The sequence below is a fragment of the Notolabrus celidotus genome, chromosome 20, assembly GCF_009762535.1.
Source record: "Notolabrus celidotus isolate fNotCel1 chromosome 20, fNotCel1.pri, whole genome shotgun sequence".
In the NCBI taxonomy this organism is placed as follows: Eukaryota; Metazoa; Chordata; class Actinopteri; order Labriformes; family Labridae; genus Notolabrus; species Notolabrus celidotus.
The window spans coordinates 23,160,651-23,175,713 of record NC_048291.1 but is presented as its reverse complement, the minus strand read 5'-3'; the positions used below and the strand labels follow the sequence as shown (position 1 = coordinate 23,175,713).

General features: G+C 40.8%; 2 protein-coding genes across 3 annotated transcripts in view; both read right to left on the bottom strand.

Moving 5' to 3' along the window:
• Positions 1–1,318: 1,318 nt before the first annotated feature.
• hcrt (hypocretin (orexin) neuropeptide precursor) lies at positions 1,319–4,077 on the bottom strand. 2 transcript variants are annotated; one of them, XM_034711831.1, is made up of 2 exons: positions 2,879–4,077; positions 1,319–1,816 (listed from the first exon to the last, which is right to left on the bottom strand). In XM_034711831.1, exons 1-2 carry the CDS (start codon positions 3,026–3,028, stop codon positions 1,451–1,453), a joined length of 516 nt encoding a protein of 171 aa, XP_034567722.1. In that variant the 5' UTR covers positions 3,029–4,077; the 3' UTR covers positions 1,319–1,450. The 2 variants fall into 2 exon arrangements, with proteins under 2 accessions (XP_034567722.1, XP_034567723.1); XM_034711832.1 differs by having other exon boundaries at positions 1,319–1,813.
• Positions 4,078–4,150: 73 nt separating this feature from the next.
• The window catches only part of si:ch211-210g13.5 (inactive phospholipase C-like protein 2), a 63,788-nt gene continuing 52,875 nt past the window's right edge, over positions 4,151–15,063 (bottom strand). The window contains exons 5-6 of the mRNA XM_034711830.1: positions 8,766–8,875; positions 4,151–5,987 (exon numbers count right to left, since the gene is read on the bottom strand). Coding sequence (XP_034567721.1) covers positions 5,541–5,987; positions 8,766–8,875 — 557 coding nt within the window. The 3' untranslated portion in view covers positions 4,151–5,540. The remainder of the gene's footprint in view (positions 5,988–8,765; positions 8,876–15,063) is intronic.

Genomic DNA, 15,063 nt, shown 5'->3' with positions numbered 1-15,063 from the left:
TCACAGATATCCAAAGGGTAACAGTCAGGTAATAAGGTCACATTTATGATCTGCATAGAAAGCAACAGCTGCAACCTTTTCAGCTTCTCTATCCTTTTCTTTAACGCTCTATAGGAGAAGGTTTTTCTGTGGAATATTGCATCTCTTCACTTTAGACTGTGGAAAAAAACCCTGAAGTATATGTCATTATAAGAATGCATCAAGCAAAAGCACACTGTACACAAGCAGAGGCAGATGTTACATAGCTATCTGTGCACCGACTTTATGTTTATTACAGCGAACAAGCAAACAGAAAAACAAATCTAATCCCATCAATATAATACAGAGGTGTCATGTATGAAAACTGGGAGGAGATTTAATGTTGTATTACAAATATGTTTTGGATAACATGGAAATTAAAAAACAGTTTCAGAGGAGAGTTGTAGAAAATAAGCTTTCTGTAGAGTATAGATAGTAATATTCTTATTACTGTGTTTTTGTATTAAGAGTTTAAAGTTTTGGACGTCACAGATTATCCATGTTAAGAAATCATTTATGTTAAATATCCCAGTTGGAAAGTATGAATTCCTATTGTGTCATGTAGATTTGAGCTACAGAGCACTCCACATGACTAGGATCAGGTCCAAAAGAAGTGAACTATATTTGCTGAATATTTATATCAACATACACAATGAATAGTGTATGAATCAGCTGTATCTTACCAGCTCCATCTGGTGGTTGTCTTCGTTACCACACCACCAGCTAAATATCAGTCTCTCCTGCTGTGTACCAGACTTTGCAAAGTGTCCCGGGTGGGGATGGGGAAGTGAATCTGAGTGTAAGTAATTTAGTTCTAGAAAACAAAAAGATCCATATCCTTCTATCTTATATCGCCAAATTAACTGATTTTAAGCTTCATGTGTTATAGGGACAGTTTTCACCAAGAAAGAACAGAGTGCACATTTGCAGACAACATAAGAGTTGCCAAACTTCTGGATAGTTTCCTCTGATTACTGTTCCTGCACTGTTTCCAGCATAATTCAAGTGAAAAAATGAACACTTTCAAGAGATTTATGATCATGTTCACTTAATTCTTATTTTTGACTTCTACGTCTGCTGACTCTCATATCTTGAAGTGATTTCAGATGAACACAGCACTTATGAGCACTTCACATACTGTCCATGGCCTAAAAATAGATTAACTAAAATAGAAATACTCACCCACACTTTATTTGTTCCAAAATTGTAAGAAATAGTAAGACACATCCAGCCTGAAGCACAAAGAAAGATCAAAGACATGATCGGTTTTATAGTTTAATTGCATCAAAAAGCCTTTTCCTCTTCCTAATGCAATGTGACAGGCAAACAGGCAGTCAAGAGACCATGTTCAAAAAGACAATTCAAAGAAAATCACAGAACTGTTTCTACATGAGCAATAAAATAGCCCTTTTATACGTGAGCCATATGTTCTTTAGCTTAGAACAGGTGTTGTGATGCTGACTCCTGACTGTGCCATCCAGTCTGTGTACTCTGAAGACCTCCCATCAGTCCTCTTCCCCATCGTCAGGATCCCTGCTGCAGGATTCCTGGACACATGGAGGAGATGGGCGAGTCGGCTCTGTAGGCGGGTGTCGTCTTCTTTTCGCTTACCCAGAGTAAGGATGCCGGCGGCAGCATCACTTGTGAGCGCTTCCCCTAAGGTCTTACTGCCGGAGCGACACAGCAGCACATACAGACGACAGGAGGGGTAAGGCTGTCTGCAGCACTCAGACATGCTGTGAGCATCGCAAGCCAGCTGAGACAGCAGCAACATCAAAACCAGGAGCAGGATCTTCTGCTGGGATAAACAGATTAGTTAACACGTAGATCAACTGAGAGGAATAGAATACAGAGGCCAGAAAGGGACTGTGAAGTAACCTGAGTAGAGTACTTAGTAAGATGGTTAAACTTTAAAATCTAAAAGTAAAAAAAATAATACAAAGGACTTAACGAAGGATGAATTGCAAACTCCTATAATATTAATTAGTTTCCAAAAAGAGGGATCTGACATATACTTAAAAAACATATCTCTTATCAAAGATATAGCAGTATTAGGATGATTTTCCATTTCTTAAATAGATACAAATCAAATTACCCCAATTATATTTCAGTAATAAAATTAGATTTATTTCTGATGCAAGAAATCATTTATCAGACTCCTCCCTCTGATGACTGAACTATATTCTGTACTCTGTGCAATAACGTGCAATACACTGTGCAATATCCCTGCCACTTTAACACCCTGTATACAATACCTTCATTCTCAGTGCTTTTGTATACAGCGAACTGTAACTACTCAGCGTTTCAGTATATACTTATTATTAAACCAATTTATATTATTCTATTCTTATTTATATCTTATTTTATTCCTTCTTTCTATTAATATTTTGACTTTTTCATACTATATATATAAGAGCATTCTGTAGCAACTGAATTTATCCCCAGGATAAATAAAGTATTTCTGATTCTGAAACTAATACCTCATTAACCAGTCAAATGAAATGCATGATTAAAATCACCCCAATTTTATACAAGGCTTTTATTTAGCATAGCTCAAACTGGCTATGTGCAGCCAGGTGAGTAAAAAAAAAAGTATTTGAAAAGCAATTTCAGTAAATCATCTTCACTTTTGTTAAAACTATATAATTTATCCTCCATCTACAATGAAATGTCTTTTAATTACACTTCAACCAAAGAGCACCCCTACACTTCACTGTTAATATACTTAAGGGCTGTGGTTCCGCCCTGTAAACTTGCTACTGACAAGAGAAGCTCAGAGACATGGTCGAATAAAGTAGCCAATAAAATGCTTCATTTGAAATATTCAGTTATACATAACATTAAATCTATACTGCCTTACCCTGTTCGACTTGTCCATCCCAGCAGCTTTGTGGAATTTGGAGTGGAAACACATCATCATCTGGCTTGTGTGATAAAGAGTCGTCTGATGTCCTTTGGTCCCCAGCAGAGAACGAGCGTCTTTTATGTGGTCCACGCTGATACACGTCATTCAGGCCAACCACAAAAATGACACAGAACTCATAATTCTCTTGTTCATTTGAAGGGTTGATGCGTTGCGAAGCTTGCGGCCATTAATTAGCGTCCTGTGTCAGAACATCTCCTAGGCTATTCTTTGGACCTTTCATGAACTAGAGGCATGTCTTTGTGTCCACAGGCCAATGGTTTATAAAGACATACCATCGTAATGACAGGCAGGGGACACAGTAAATTAGCTAATATGAGTTCTAAACTAAAAGTGGAAAAAAAAGCCCAGATGCCCTTTTCCAGTTCTATTGATGAGCTCATTGCTCACTCAAAAGTCATGCTAATGAGCCTCTATGGGCTTTCTTCTCTGTACCAAATTTACCATACTGACACAACAGCAACAGTTTTGTGCATTTCTGTCTCCTGCACAGTGTGTTCACTTGTGCAGAAAACAGTTTCAATAAATCTATCAACAACCGAACAGGAACCGAAACTTCAAGATGGATTATCTTATCTGAAGGCCTTTAGCAATTTTCTTTCAAGGCACTGGTAAATATCAGTCACATCCCTGCTCCCGCATGCCCTGCCTTACAAATGGTAGCATACTGACACTGCCATAAGTCAACATAACAGGATCACAAAAATCACTTGAAAGCAATTATCGATGTTCAGATTGTTGTTTCTCATCTTGTCATCCTTACAGCACTTTACTGGGTATATGCATGTGCCATCTTATGAACAAGAGGCAGCATTGGTTTAAAAAGGCAAACTGAATACATGGCATACATCTTGCTTTTATAAGACGTGAATTTTGGATCAAGAGCGTTAACAAGTGCATCACAGTGCATTAAAAGCAATCGATAAAGCTTTTGGAAGGCTTTATTGATTGCTTTGGATTCACTCTGAAAGCTGCTTTCAAAATGCCCCAAAGAACCATTGATGGCTGTTTGAATGCAATCTAAAAAGTCACATCTCTCAGTCACTCTCTGAACCCTACATAAGTATATTTCCAGCAAACTATTGGTCAGAGAACTAATCAATCAATTGCTAAAATTGAAGTGAAAAGGCCTTTTTGACTACCTACCAAACACTAGCATGTATCCCCGTATTAAAGTCATTTATGAGACATAAACAAGAGGAGCCATTATAAACAATGAAGCCAGTTTTAATGGGCCACTTAAAGGAGCTCTTACAGAATCCACACTCACTCTGCAGTGAAACACATGTCAGGTTATTGTTTGACCCTGGTGTTGTGGTGCTAACCCGTAAACCTTCGTTCCAGTCCCACATGCGCTGGTTGCCCTGATCTGCACCACAGAACATCAGGTCTCAAATCACTGTATAGGTGGAAGTAATGTTAAAAAAGAATCAGAATATCAATAGAACTAACAACAATCATAATATCAATAATTAATGTCCGTGTCTGCAAGAATTATTATAGCAATATATGTTCTTTTGTTACATTTTACATACATTTTACATCTATATTCACTTTATTTTGTGTTCTATTGACAGCAGTTTTGTGTTCCTGTTTGACCTTTGACCTCTAACAGGCAGGGTCAATATTCCAGATGTGACTGGCTGGTAAGCTCCGCCGCTTTCGGACGCAGGCTAGCTCTACCCTGGGGACCAACACAACAACTCACGTCACACACACACAGCCCCTGGGGAGGAGACAAGGAGACCCTGTGGGGTATTAAAGTAATGCCAAAGAACTTAAAATAATAAGGAACAAGTATGGATATGAGCCAGGCCTGATGGGTAGGATGCAAGAAGAGCATCAGTGTGACATGACACATCAACAATTGAAATGTGTTTCTCTATTGTAGTTCTACAGTTCCCTGGTTTGTGCTGAAATGGTCCTCTGTGACTTCTACGGAGCTCAGCTTAGTCAAGCTGCTGTACTTTGAGCACTTGAGATGAAAATGGCGTCCTTATTTTGAAATGAGTGAGGGATGGCTCTTAGTTTTTTATGTCTAAGGTGGATGGGGAGGAGTGTGAGCTATTAAAAAAAGTAAAAGCTCAAAGATGTCTCTGGAAATGAAAAGGCAAATGTGTGGCAAAAAAAATGCCAATGTGAGGTAAAGCCTGTACCCACAGAGCTAGAGTACATAGTGAGTGCATGTAACTAGCACTGCCCAGAGAGAGACAGGGATGTCTAAATGACTGATCACACTATCAGAGGTTTCCGTTTTGACCTCTCACAAGAGAGAAAACAGGAGAGACCAAAACTTCCTGACTGAAATCAACTGAGTACAGTAGTCAGTCCTACCAGTTTTCAAACCTGTCTAGAAATGTGTGATTGAAGTGTAAGGTCCCTCTGTCTTTCCTACTTCAACCTCCTCTCAGACCTGTGTCTCACTTCTAACACGCCGAGTCTTCCTCACCATCATCATCTCTTTAACTCTCTCAGCCACTTCCTCCATCTGCCCTCTGTAACTAAACTCTTGCGCTTCTTCTGCACTCTTCTTCTCTGTCCCTATCTGACTGTCCCTGTCTCTCTTTGGGTAGGATTCTCTGTGGGCACAGGCTGCGGGTCAGCAGGAAGCCACATGATCATCAGTGACCATCTCTTTCTCAGGGATGGTGTCCAGGGGTCCTTCTGCCCTCTGCTGCTGCTGGCTCTGGAACTGAAACTGCAGCTGGGGCAAGGGTGGGGGTTGATTGTAGGCTGGTGGTTTGGAAACAGTTTGAAGCAGGGGGAGAGCTGGTAGCTGGGGATGTTGCTGGGGGAGGGGATGATGATAAGCCTGAGGTACAATCTGGGTTTGAGGCTGGGGCTGCTGTGGTGGCAGGGGCTGTGGGTGGGCCTTGGGCTGAGGCTGTTGCTGAGTCTGGACCTGCTGTGGCTGGTGGTGAGGGTGGTGCTGGAGCTGGGGAGATGCTCCATTTTTACTGAGGCCACAAGACTGTGCTGCACAGTGGATCTGACGCAGAGTGTCCAGAGCCTCACTCTTAGCGTGTTTCAGCAGGTCTGCCTGGCCCTGAAATTCAGACAGAGAGAGACAGAAAGAGAGGTCGCTTAGTCAGAGATATATACAATTAATACTTATCTGAGTAACAGCATTAATACGTCAGGAAACATCTTTGATATGGATTCCTTTAAATTCAACATCATCATATAGTTATATTCTCACTTTTCTTATATCTTTAGTGTAAATAAAAAACTTCAAAGAAGCTTTACTTTGTTACATAAAGATAAAATGAGATCAGGTTAAAGATAAATAGAACAATCCCTGTGCAAAGCCTCAAAGATGCAGAAGAGGGCAGTATAACACTACTGAATACAGGCCTCTGGGTGCTTGCCAGCTCGTCATACTGCTTCCCTCTGCTGCTGAATTGTGCTGTCATATGGTGATAATGCTATACTACATCCCTGCTCTTTATTTGGGAGCACCTCAGAGAAGGACCACTGCCATATGTGGAGGAAGAAGTCAGGGCAGGCGTCCTACTTTACAGTGCTGTCAAGTCAATCTGGGCCACGGCCATGCCTGCCTGCCTCCTTAAGCTAGCTGTCCCTGCCATGCGGAAATGTGGTGGAGACTTCTCCACAGGCTGTTATTTCTGTACATGTGAGGATGTTTAGACTATAAGCTTGGACAGAAGAAAAAAAAGAAAGGAAATCGGATTTTAAAAACCCTCCACTTGTCTACTGTCTTTATTCCTTAACCCCACCCTTGAGGCCTCTGTTTCTGTGTGTCCGCTCCCACACTTTTTTCACCACCATCAGTCCAACATCTGTTCACAAGCAAGCTGAAAACAGTCTCCTTCTCAACCATGACTCTATATTTTACCTCCCTCCCACTGAACTTCATTCTGGACTCCTTCTGACCGGCTGTGACAGCGTGCTAAGTCAAAATCCCAGTGAAAAGGCACAGGCCGACCCGTTCTGAACCAGGCTGAAGAGTAAATGGTGAAAGGGATAAAGTTCTCGGCGAACAGCAGTCTGACATATTGCAAAATGAGTACAGGTGCTGCCCTGAACACAGTGCCCCACGTTTTACTCCCAGGGGATGTTAATACTCTGCAAGTGGCCTTTTTACCTAAACCACTTCAGCACGCAAACCACAACTATGAATAAGTCATATGTTTGAAAAAAAAGAGATATTATGTAAGTCATGACTCACCAGGCATAAAACAAGACAGCGAGCAGCTTGTCCCGTGCTTTCAGAGCGAAATCACGACGACACTTGTATTTGGGTACATTCACCCCTACAGCTGGACTAAAGCTTTTCACAGGGGGAGCCGCCAAATCCCACAGCTACAGTATATCCTCATTACATTCTATCCTAATCTCCGTGTTTATCAAAATCAGCCCATCACATAGCTTAAAGTATCAGCAGCCAATAGTCTGCATTTGTTGCACATTACTTTCAGGATACATTTAGATTAAATTGTGAATAACAGAATAAACTACAACTGTGAGTGGGAACCTGCTGATACTGTTTAAAAAATGCTACAACATGCATAACATTATTTGGAAAACAGACAGCAGGAGAAAGAGTGATAAACAAGCCTTTTCCTCTCTCTTGCTTCCTACCAGCAAGTCTTTCCAAACCTGCTGAGGATCTGGCGAGGTTGACAGGTGAAAAAACCACGCATGGCTGCCAGAGTTGGCAAACAGGCACCAGGCGCTCACCAAATGTTCAGTATGAGACACAGATTACAGCTGAAGAATGGGAGGAGGAGGAGGAGGAGGGGTTATGTGCATGCCAAGAGATGCCTTCATGCTGAGAACGTGGCTCAGCATGAAATTCAAGGACCAGGGGAGGAGGAAAAAAAAGGAACTTTAGGGAGATAAGGCAGGGGTGGGAGGAGCTGGGTGAGTTAAGGGGTGATGGGTAGAGAGATGGGTGATGTAGGGATTAGTTTTTATTGTCCATCTGTTTAGCTACTTAGCAAATTCTTAAGAGTGTGATAAGTCTTAATTAAGATAAATCTGGCTATTGCACACGCAGATGCTGGGTTATTGAAAGAAAAATCAAGAACAAAATTCTTTTAACACTTGGTGCTTTTAACACAAGTGCTGTGGCCATACTCTGGCAAAAAAAGCAATTTTGAACAGTTAGTTACAATATGGCTGATGGATTAATCCTTGATGGAAATAGCGGTTAGTGACTACGCATTACTGTCTTTCTGCAAGCAAAAAATCTGCCTAACCAGACAATAATGCAAAAGCTCAGTTAAGGGAGCGTCTTCCTTCAATACTAAATGATTTCAGGGTGATGAGATGAGATAAAAATATCCCGGCTGCTCAGTCCTTATTTAGCAAAACAGACCTGCCGAGCACAGTCAGAGCAGCATGTGGTGTTCTTATCAGTGTTGCTATTACTACTGGTGTTCATACAGGCAATGAGATGAGGCCATTGGGCAACCTTATCTCCTCTTGTCATGAGAAAGGCAGAGACAAGAATGCATTTTGCTGAGCATCATTTTCAAAGCATGTCCTGGGGGCCCAGTGAACCCTTATGAGGAATGATGGAGCAGCTTGTAAGTGTCTGCAAACAAGTGTGAACAATCCTTTTATGGCTTGTCAAGATAGTGAACATGAGCAAATAAATAAAACTGTGCTTGTAATCAACAGCAATTAATTAAGAGATTTGGGGATTAGAGAGGAGGCAAATACTATTAGCTCAGAGTGCTTTCTTGAGATACCATGTAGTTTAATCTCTTGCTTATCCAGCTGCTTATAGTCTCCAAATAAAACAGAGTACTATGTTGGGCTGAGGCCACATGTCAGGTGTGGCTCAAGTCCACCTCACCTTGAGGACAGTGATGTTCCAGGCGTAGCTCTCCATGGCCTTCTGAAGTTTACGGCCTTTCAGACCCTCCTTTGCACCAATGCGATGCAGATCCTCATGGAAGTCTAGACCTGGACACAGACAAACACATAACATGTGATCCATACTTATAAACCCAAAATACCTTAATGGCATTGACAAAGGCAAACCATAACTACTTCTTCAGTATTCTTTTTATACAGAGAAATGTACAGGGGTAAAGTCAGTGATCCTCAACTAAAAGTCCTTAAACAAAAAGTACGTTATGTTTGGATTGTAAAGACATGAATGCATGATTATGTAATGGGACGGACACCTGAACCTATTACACAAGATTGATCTCTTTCTATTTCAGCCTGCAGAGCTGTGTATACTGTATTCAAATGAGTGTGCTCATGCGAAAACACAGCATGTGCACACAATCTTCTGTTTCAGATTTTAATTGAACATGCCCCACAATCTAGATTATCATGGAATGCATGTGTAGTTCCAAACTTCCAGTTTCCACATTTTTCAGAAGTGCCTCAATTGACACTGAATGAATGCATTAATCTGCTCTCCACCTCACAACATGTCAGACTTTTCCTACACTTCTCTATTCAATTACCTGTTCACTGTTAAGATAGGGTGACTATAAGTTGACTATACACTTATCCAATCCTCGTGTTTAGTTTTAATGTCTTTGTGAACACTTGTTGCTTTAAGTTTTGCTGTATAAATCGGTGTTGTTCTTTTGGAGTGTCTTGATTCTGAGCTTTTCTACCTGTCTGTTTCCTCTCACTGCTTCACCTCCCTGCTGTCTGTAAATGTTCTTTTGGACAGTAACTGACTGCACTACATTGTACAATACAAACTCTAAAAGACTAAAACCATCTCATCTCCCTTAATGGCCACAACAGCAGTTAAGTGTACAATGTGCTGCATTGCTAATGGGAATAAAATGGAAGTAGTGCAACGCAGGCTAACCCTTAATTGGTCTATCAGCAGGTCCAGCTTCATTTAGCCCAGGCGGACCATTACTAATCCTCTGGGCTTTCAGAACAAACTCCTTCTAAAGCTGCTAGTCTCAACCTGCTTGTCAGTCTGTCGCTGACAACTGACCTTACACTTTTCAGCTTTGTTTTACCATGTCAGCTTTTCTAACTTACTCGTTGGCACTTCCACTGTTGTCAGGAGAAGTCTTTAATTCAATTGATTTTTGTTGGTCAGAATTACAGTACCTCACTCCAACTGTAGACTCTTGTTTTATTGTTAAAATAACTCTGGATTCCATCCTAAATAACACTTTCCAAAAGTAGAGGTATGCAGCACAACCAGGTAATTTTGTGTAGCATTAATTCTTTGGTTACAGAACAGTATGATATGTTCTTTCTATTTATCATGTGGTTACAGACTCAAAATACAGAGCTTTTTTGGTCCCCCTTATAAAGTATGAAGAAGTAAAACTCAAAGTTTAAATGTACAATGGCCTGCAGACATGTGAATATACAAAAAAAAACAGTTTCATCTCAACAAAAGCACCACCCTCCTGGTCAAAATACTGTTCTTTAAGCAAAAACTAACACTGAGTTCTTCATGACTCAGCTACAGTATAGCCTCATACTTTATGCACACATCTCAACACAGTTTGCTTTGAACCAGCTCTCTTCCCAGCTACCTCACATTATTGTTTAGAACTTACTGCGATAGTTTTACCCAAATATTGCAGCGCTCATAAAACTGATCAAGAGATCCAGATTTCCATACAGAAAACCTGATCCCTGGCTTGTCGGTGCACATCAGACTCGACATATCACCAAAAAAGAGCAAGGACTTCTGTTGTCCAATATTTCCATAATATTGATGTGCTGCCAACAGAGTGCCACTTTTTCTTGAGCCTGATAGTTGTGTTAACAGGGTTTATGGCTGATTTGATCTTGTAATCTGGTGCAGTTAATGGCCTGCTGCTGGTGCAGCACTGAGCCACGGCGGTTTTGCGATCACAGAACTTTGGTGGCGCAGCAGACAGCGAGCTGAATACGAGATGGAATTAGCTGGAGGCGGCATGTCGCAATACAGCCTCTTCAAGCATTTCATTTCCCAATTATTAGGCATTTCCTCCCCCCAACAGTCACACAGTTGCTGTTTTTTTCTGTCACTTACACTCTAAGAAATTGAGTTAATAAACAAAATGTGCCCCTGTGGCACACTCTGAGGAGACAGGATCATGTGCTTTGCTTGTTTACTAGAAAGAGAGACAGTTAGAAGAAAAAAGAGAGAAATGATCACCAAGACAGACAGGACTGAGGAGACAACATGTATTTGTTTGAGCAGACAAACACATGCAGACACACTAATACACACACTTCAGTAAAGGCTTACAGTCTTTGAAAAAGCAGAGGGGTTTCTGCCTTTGTAATGAGTGCTGCATCACTCAGTCCAAACACACAAACACAGTGAACAAGACAGCTACAGCCAGAGGAAGAGAGACAGGTGAGTAAATAATGAAATCAGACGGAATCTTCAAAGAAATGACGAGATGAGATGAGAAAGGGGAAGAAAAGACCATATATAAAGTCAGATCAGTGTTTCATTGATTTATCTACAGTCTCACACATAAAGCAAACCCCAGGAAAAAGATCACTGCAAACAGGGAATGAGCTGTTCTAGCTCCTGATGAACTGGGAAAACAATGACTGCGCAAAGCCAAGCCGGACAAAGGCAGAGGACATCTTCATCCCTTGGATTTCCATAGTAATGGAATCCACATGGAGTCGCCTCGAACTATAATAACTGTCAGAGTGGTCAGTCAGAGGGAATCTTTGCATGAGGAGAGTCATCAATAAATAAGCACAGGCAGGCTGTGGGAAGGCAGATGCACCAAAATTCACACAGGAAGATGTAGTCATGTATTCAAAGCAGACACATACAGGCATCAGAACTTTGGGAAAAATACCAAGAGGTGCATGTAAATGTATTATTATCATTCCTGTATTCCGGCTACTGAGGTTCAGTATGAGATTGCATGCTGAGGTGAAGGTGATCTCAGCAATGTATTTAGCACATTTTAAAAACAACAATGTTACCAAAGTACTGCACAACAAATACAAACAGTAGAAATAAATAATAGTAAAATTTAAATACAGTAAATTAAAAGACAAACAGAGACCAACATAAACTCTCATGCTGTATTAAAAGCCAAGGAGTAAAAATGAGTTTTAAGACGTGATTTAGAAGTATCCAGGTTGGGGGCCATTTTGACTTGGGTGGGTAGCTCATTCCACAGTTTAGGAGCTACAACTGAAAAAGCTCAGTCACCCCTCGTCTTTTGTCGCCTTTTTGGCACGACGAGACGCATCTGATCAGCAGATCTCAGTGCTCTGGAGGGGGCGTAGATGTGTATGAGGTCAGAGATGTACTGAGGTGCCAGACCATTTAGTGACTTAAAAACAAACACTAAAATCTTAAAATTAATTCTAAAAATGAACAGGGAGCCAGTGGAGGGAGGCGAGAACGGGGCTGATATGTTCATGCTTGCGGGTTCCTGTTAAAAGGCGAGCAGCCGCGTTTTGGACTAACAGTAAGCTAGCAAGGGAGGCCTGGTTAATGCCAGTGTAAAGTGCATTACACTAGTCCAGACGGGTCGAGATAAAAGAATGAATCAAGCGCTCATTAAAAGATACAACAGATTTAATTTTGGATAAAAGCCTCAGATGATAAAACTGGTTTTAACTACTGAGTTTATTTGTTTATCAAGTTTAAAATCACTGTCCATTTTGACGCCAAGGTTTGTGACTATGGGTTTTACATAAGTCTGCAGGGAACCCAGATCTATAGGAGAGACACCACTGGCTCGACTGGGTCCAAACACCATGACCTCAGTTTTATCTTTATTTAAGTTTAAAAAGAAACCATTAGCTATTCTGCACACCTGTAATAAAAGCCACAGCTATAACTTTCATTATTTACACAATCACAAAGGTTTTGTCACAAGTTACTACAATATTTACCCTTGAGCTAACTTCAAGTTGCATGATATAAGACGGTCATCAAAGTAGTGTACAATTCAAAACAAGAGTCCCCTAAAACTGTATCCAAGTGCATTACTTGAGTAAATGCACTTCAGTTGCTACTGAATGCTTCCATTGTTATAGTTGAATCTTTGAAAGAATGGCTGAAGGTTAAATTGTGCCAGCTCTTACATACATTGATGTATATCAAGCTGCATATTGCCACAAAAGTAGAGGAATGCATTTGTAATTGTCCGTAACACTTGGAAAGATTTATTTTTAAAACTAGTGGAGCAAAGGCTAGTGAGGAGACCAAGTGGGACCTATGTTCAAAAACAGATTAGCTATGCGTGCAGAGTACACACAGAAACAAACACACAGTGGTAGCATCTGGAGGTGCCGGAGTGTGCATCCCAGCTGTCTATCTGGTCTCCCATTAGCGGTGTGCATGATGGCGAGCCATCAATAGCGCCCAGGGGGGATCATCCAGCACCTCTCCATCCTCATCAACACGTCAGCTTCACTGCCCAAATTAAACTGATTAGCTGCAATAATGACGGGGCATAAACTGAACATGGAGAAGGAGAAGGGAAAGGGGGAGATTTATGTTGGGGAGTAGGAGCCATAGCAACCCGAAACTGTCCCACATCATTTCCTTTTCCCATCTCCTACTGTATGAGTGATTAATCTGCCGACGTGCAGCTCCTCTCGTGTTACCGGGATTTAAAATGAAAGGCAAGTGAGGAGGCAAGAGGTGTATTCAGGTCCTTCATTTGGGATCGCAGCCTGCCCCTCATTATGATTAAGGCTTTGTCACAACAGCATTTAGCTGATGAGCAGAGCACACTCTTAGTGGCTAGGGCCAAAATGTCAGGTCCAATCAAAGGCTTTAAATCAGGCTAAAAAGCCCTCAAACACACACACACCAAACACACATCCTACCCCATCACACATTTGCACTCCTATTCTGACAGCTCGTCCTCTAATAGCACCCTTCTCTGCTTCTCACACAGCCAAATTACACCAAAATTATACCTCTGGCCCCCAGATCCATCATATAGACAAAACCTTCAATTCTATGCAAATCTAGCATTCTGTAATTTTTTGTTTGACTCCCCTCTCTCACTGTCTGTCTGTGCTCCGGCTGCTGCTATTGTTATTTTAGCCTGAACATAATCATTTGGCTTACGAGTTGGTCTCTTGGGGTGTATTTACAGCCTGTCAGTCCACCTCAAGAGGTCAGTTCATGCTTCTCCAGAAAGCTGCACCGCTTTGTTGTGAAGTCACGAGTGCATCCCAGTGTCCTCTTTTATTTGTTTTTCTGCTCTCTGAGGGGATTAGAAATTATTATAATGAAATGAGACAGGCTAAACAAAAAAAAAAAAGAGGGTCAGGAAGTAGAAGAGAGCCCATTAAAAAGGAATGATTTTTGTTGGCGTGGTTTGGGTAGGGAGAAGGTGAGTGTTGCTTTTGAACTAGATCCACTGATTCAAATTGCAAAATTAGCCTAAAGTAGCTGAGTTTAACCCTCGAGGGTTAAGTTTTAAGTGTTAGGTTACACAATCTATTAAATTCCCCTGTCTGTAGTGTAATAAAAATGCCATTATGAAAGAATTATGCATATATGCGAGCTAAAATGGCAGCAGTCATACACACCTCAGGGACCTCATGAGTTAGGATGCATGTGGAGGGAACAAAGAGCACTCAGAGCGTAGGAGTGTCTGCATTAATATCGGAAAGAAATGTGTTTCTTAACATTGGTGGATTATTTTGGTAAATAGAAATTGAATGGAGGCAGTATTAAGCATCATAATTCATCCTCAGGAATGCATCTGTTTCCTTATAACCTCACTTGTTATCCATGCATTGCCAGCAAAGGTTATTTCTTTAGCATCTTTATGTATGCACCTGTTTATGTAGATAAGTCTGTTTTACATTAGTAACAAGAAAGTTAAAGAACTAACAGCTTTGAAAGAAATAACTGCATTTAAATGCATTAATATGTGGTTACTAGGGATGTACATTTTAAGTTTTTTCCGTGATCGATTTTTGGAAATGTTAACGATCAATTATCGATTAATTGATTAAAAAAAAAACATTATTCTTACGTCAAAAACAAAGCCAAATACGTTGTTTTCCCCCTAAATTATATTTTCTACAGCAACAAAATGCAAATAACTGACGGTATTGAATACAGGTACATGTTTGACAAGCAGAATATCAACGATCAGGCTCATAGAAATATTCTCCGCGGACTTCTGATAAAGTGAAGGCTCATAATACTAACAGAA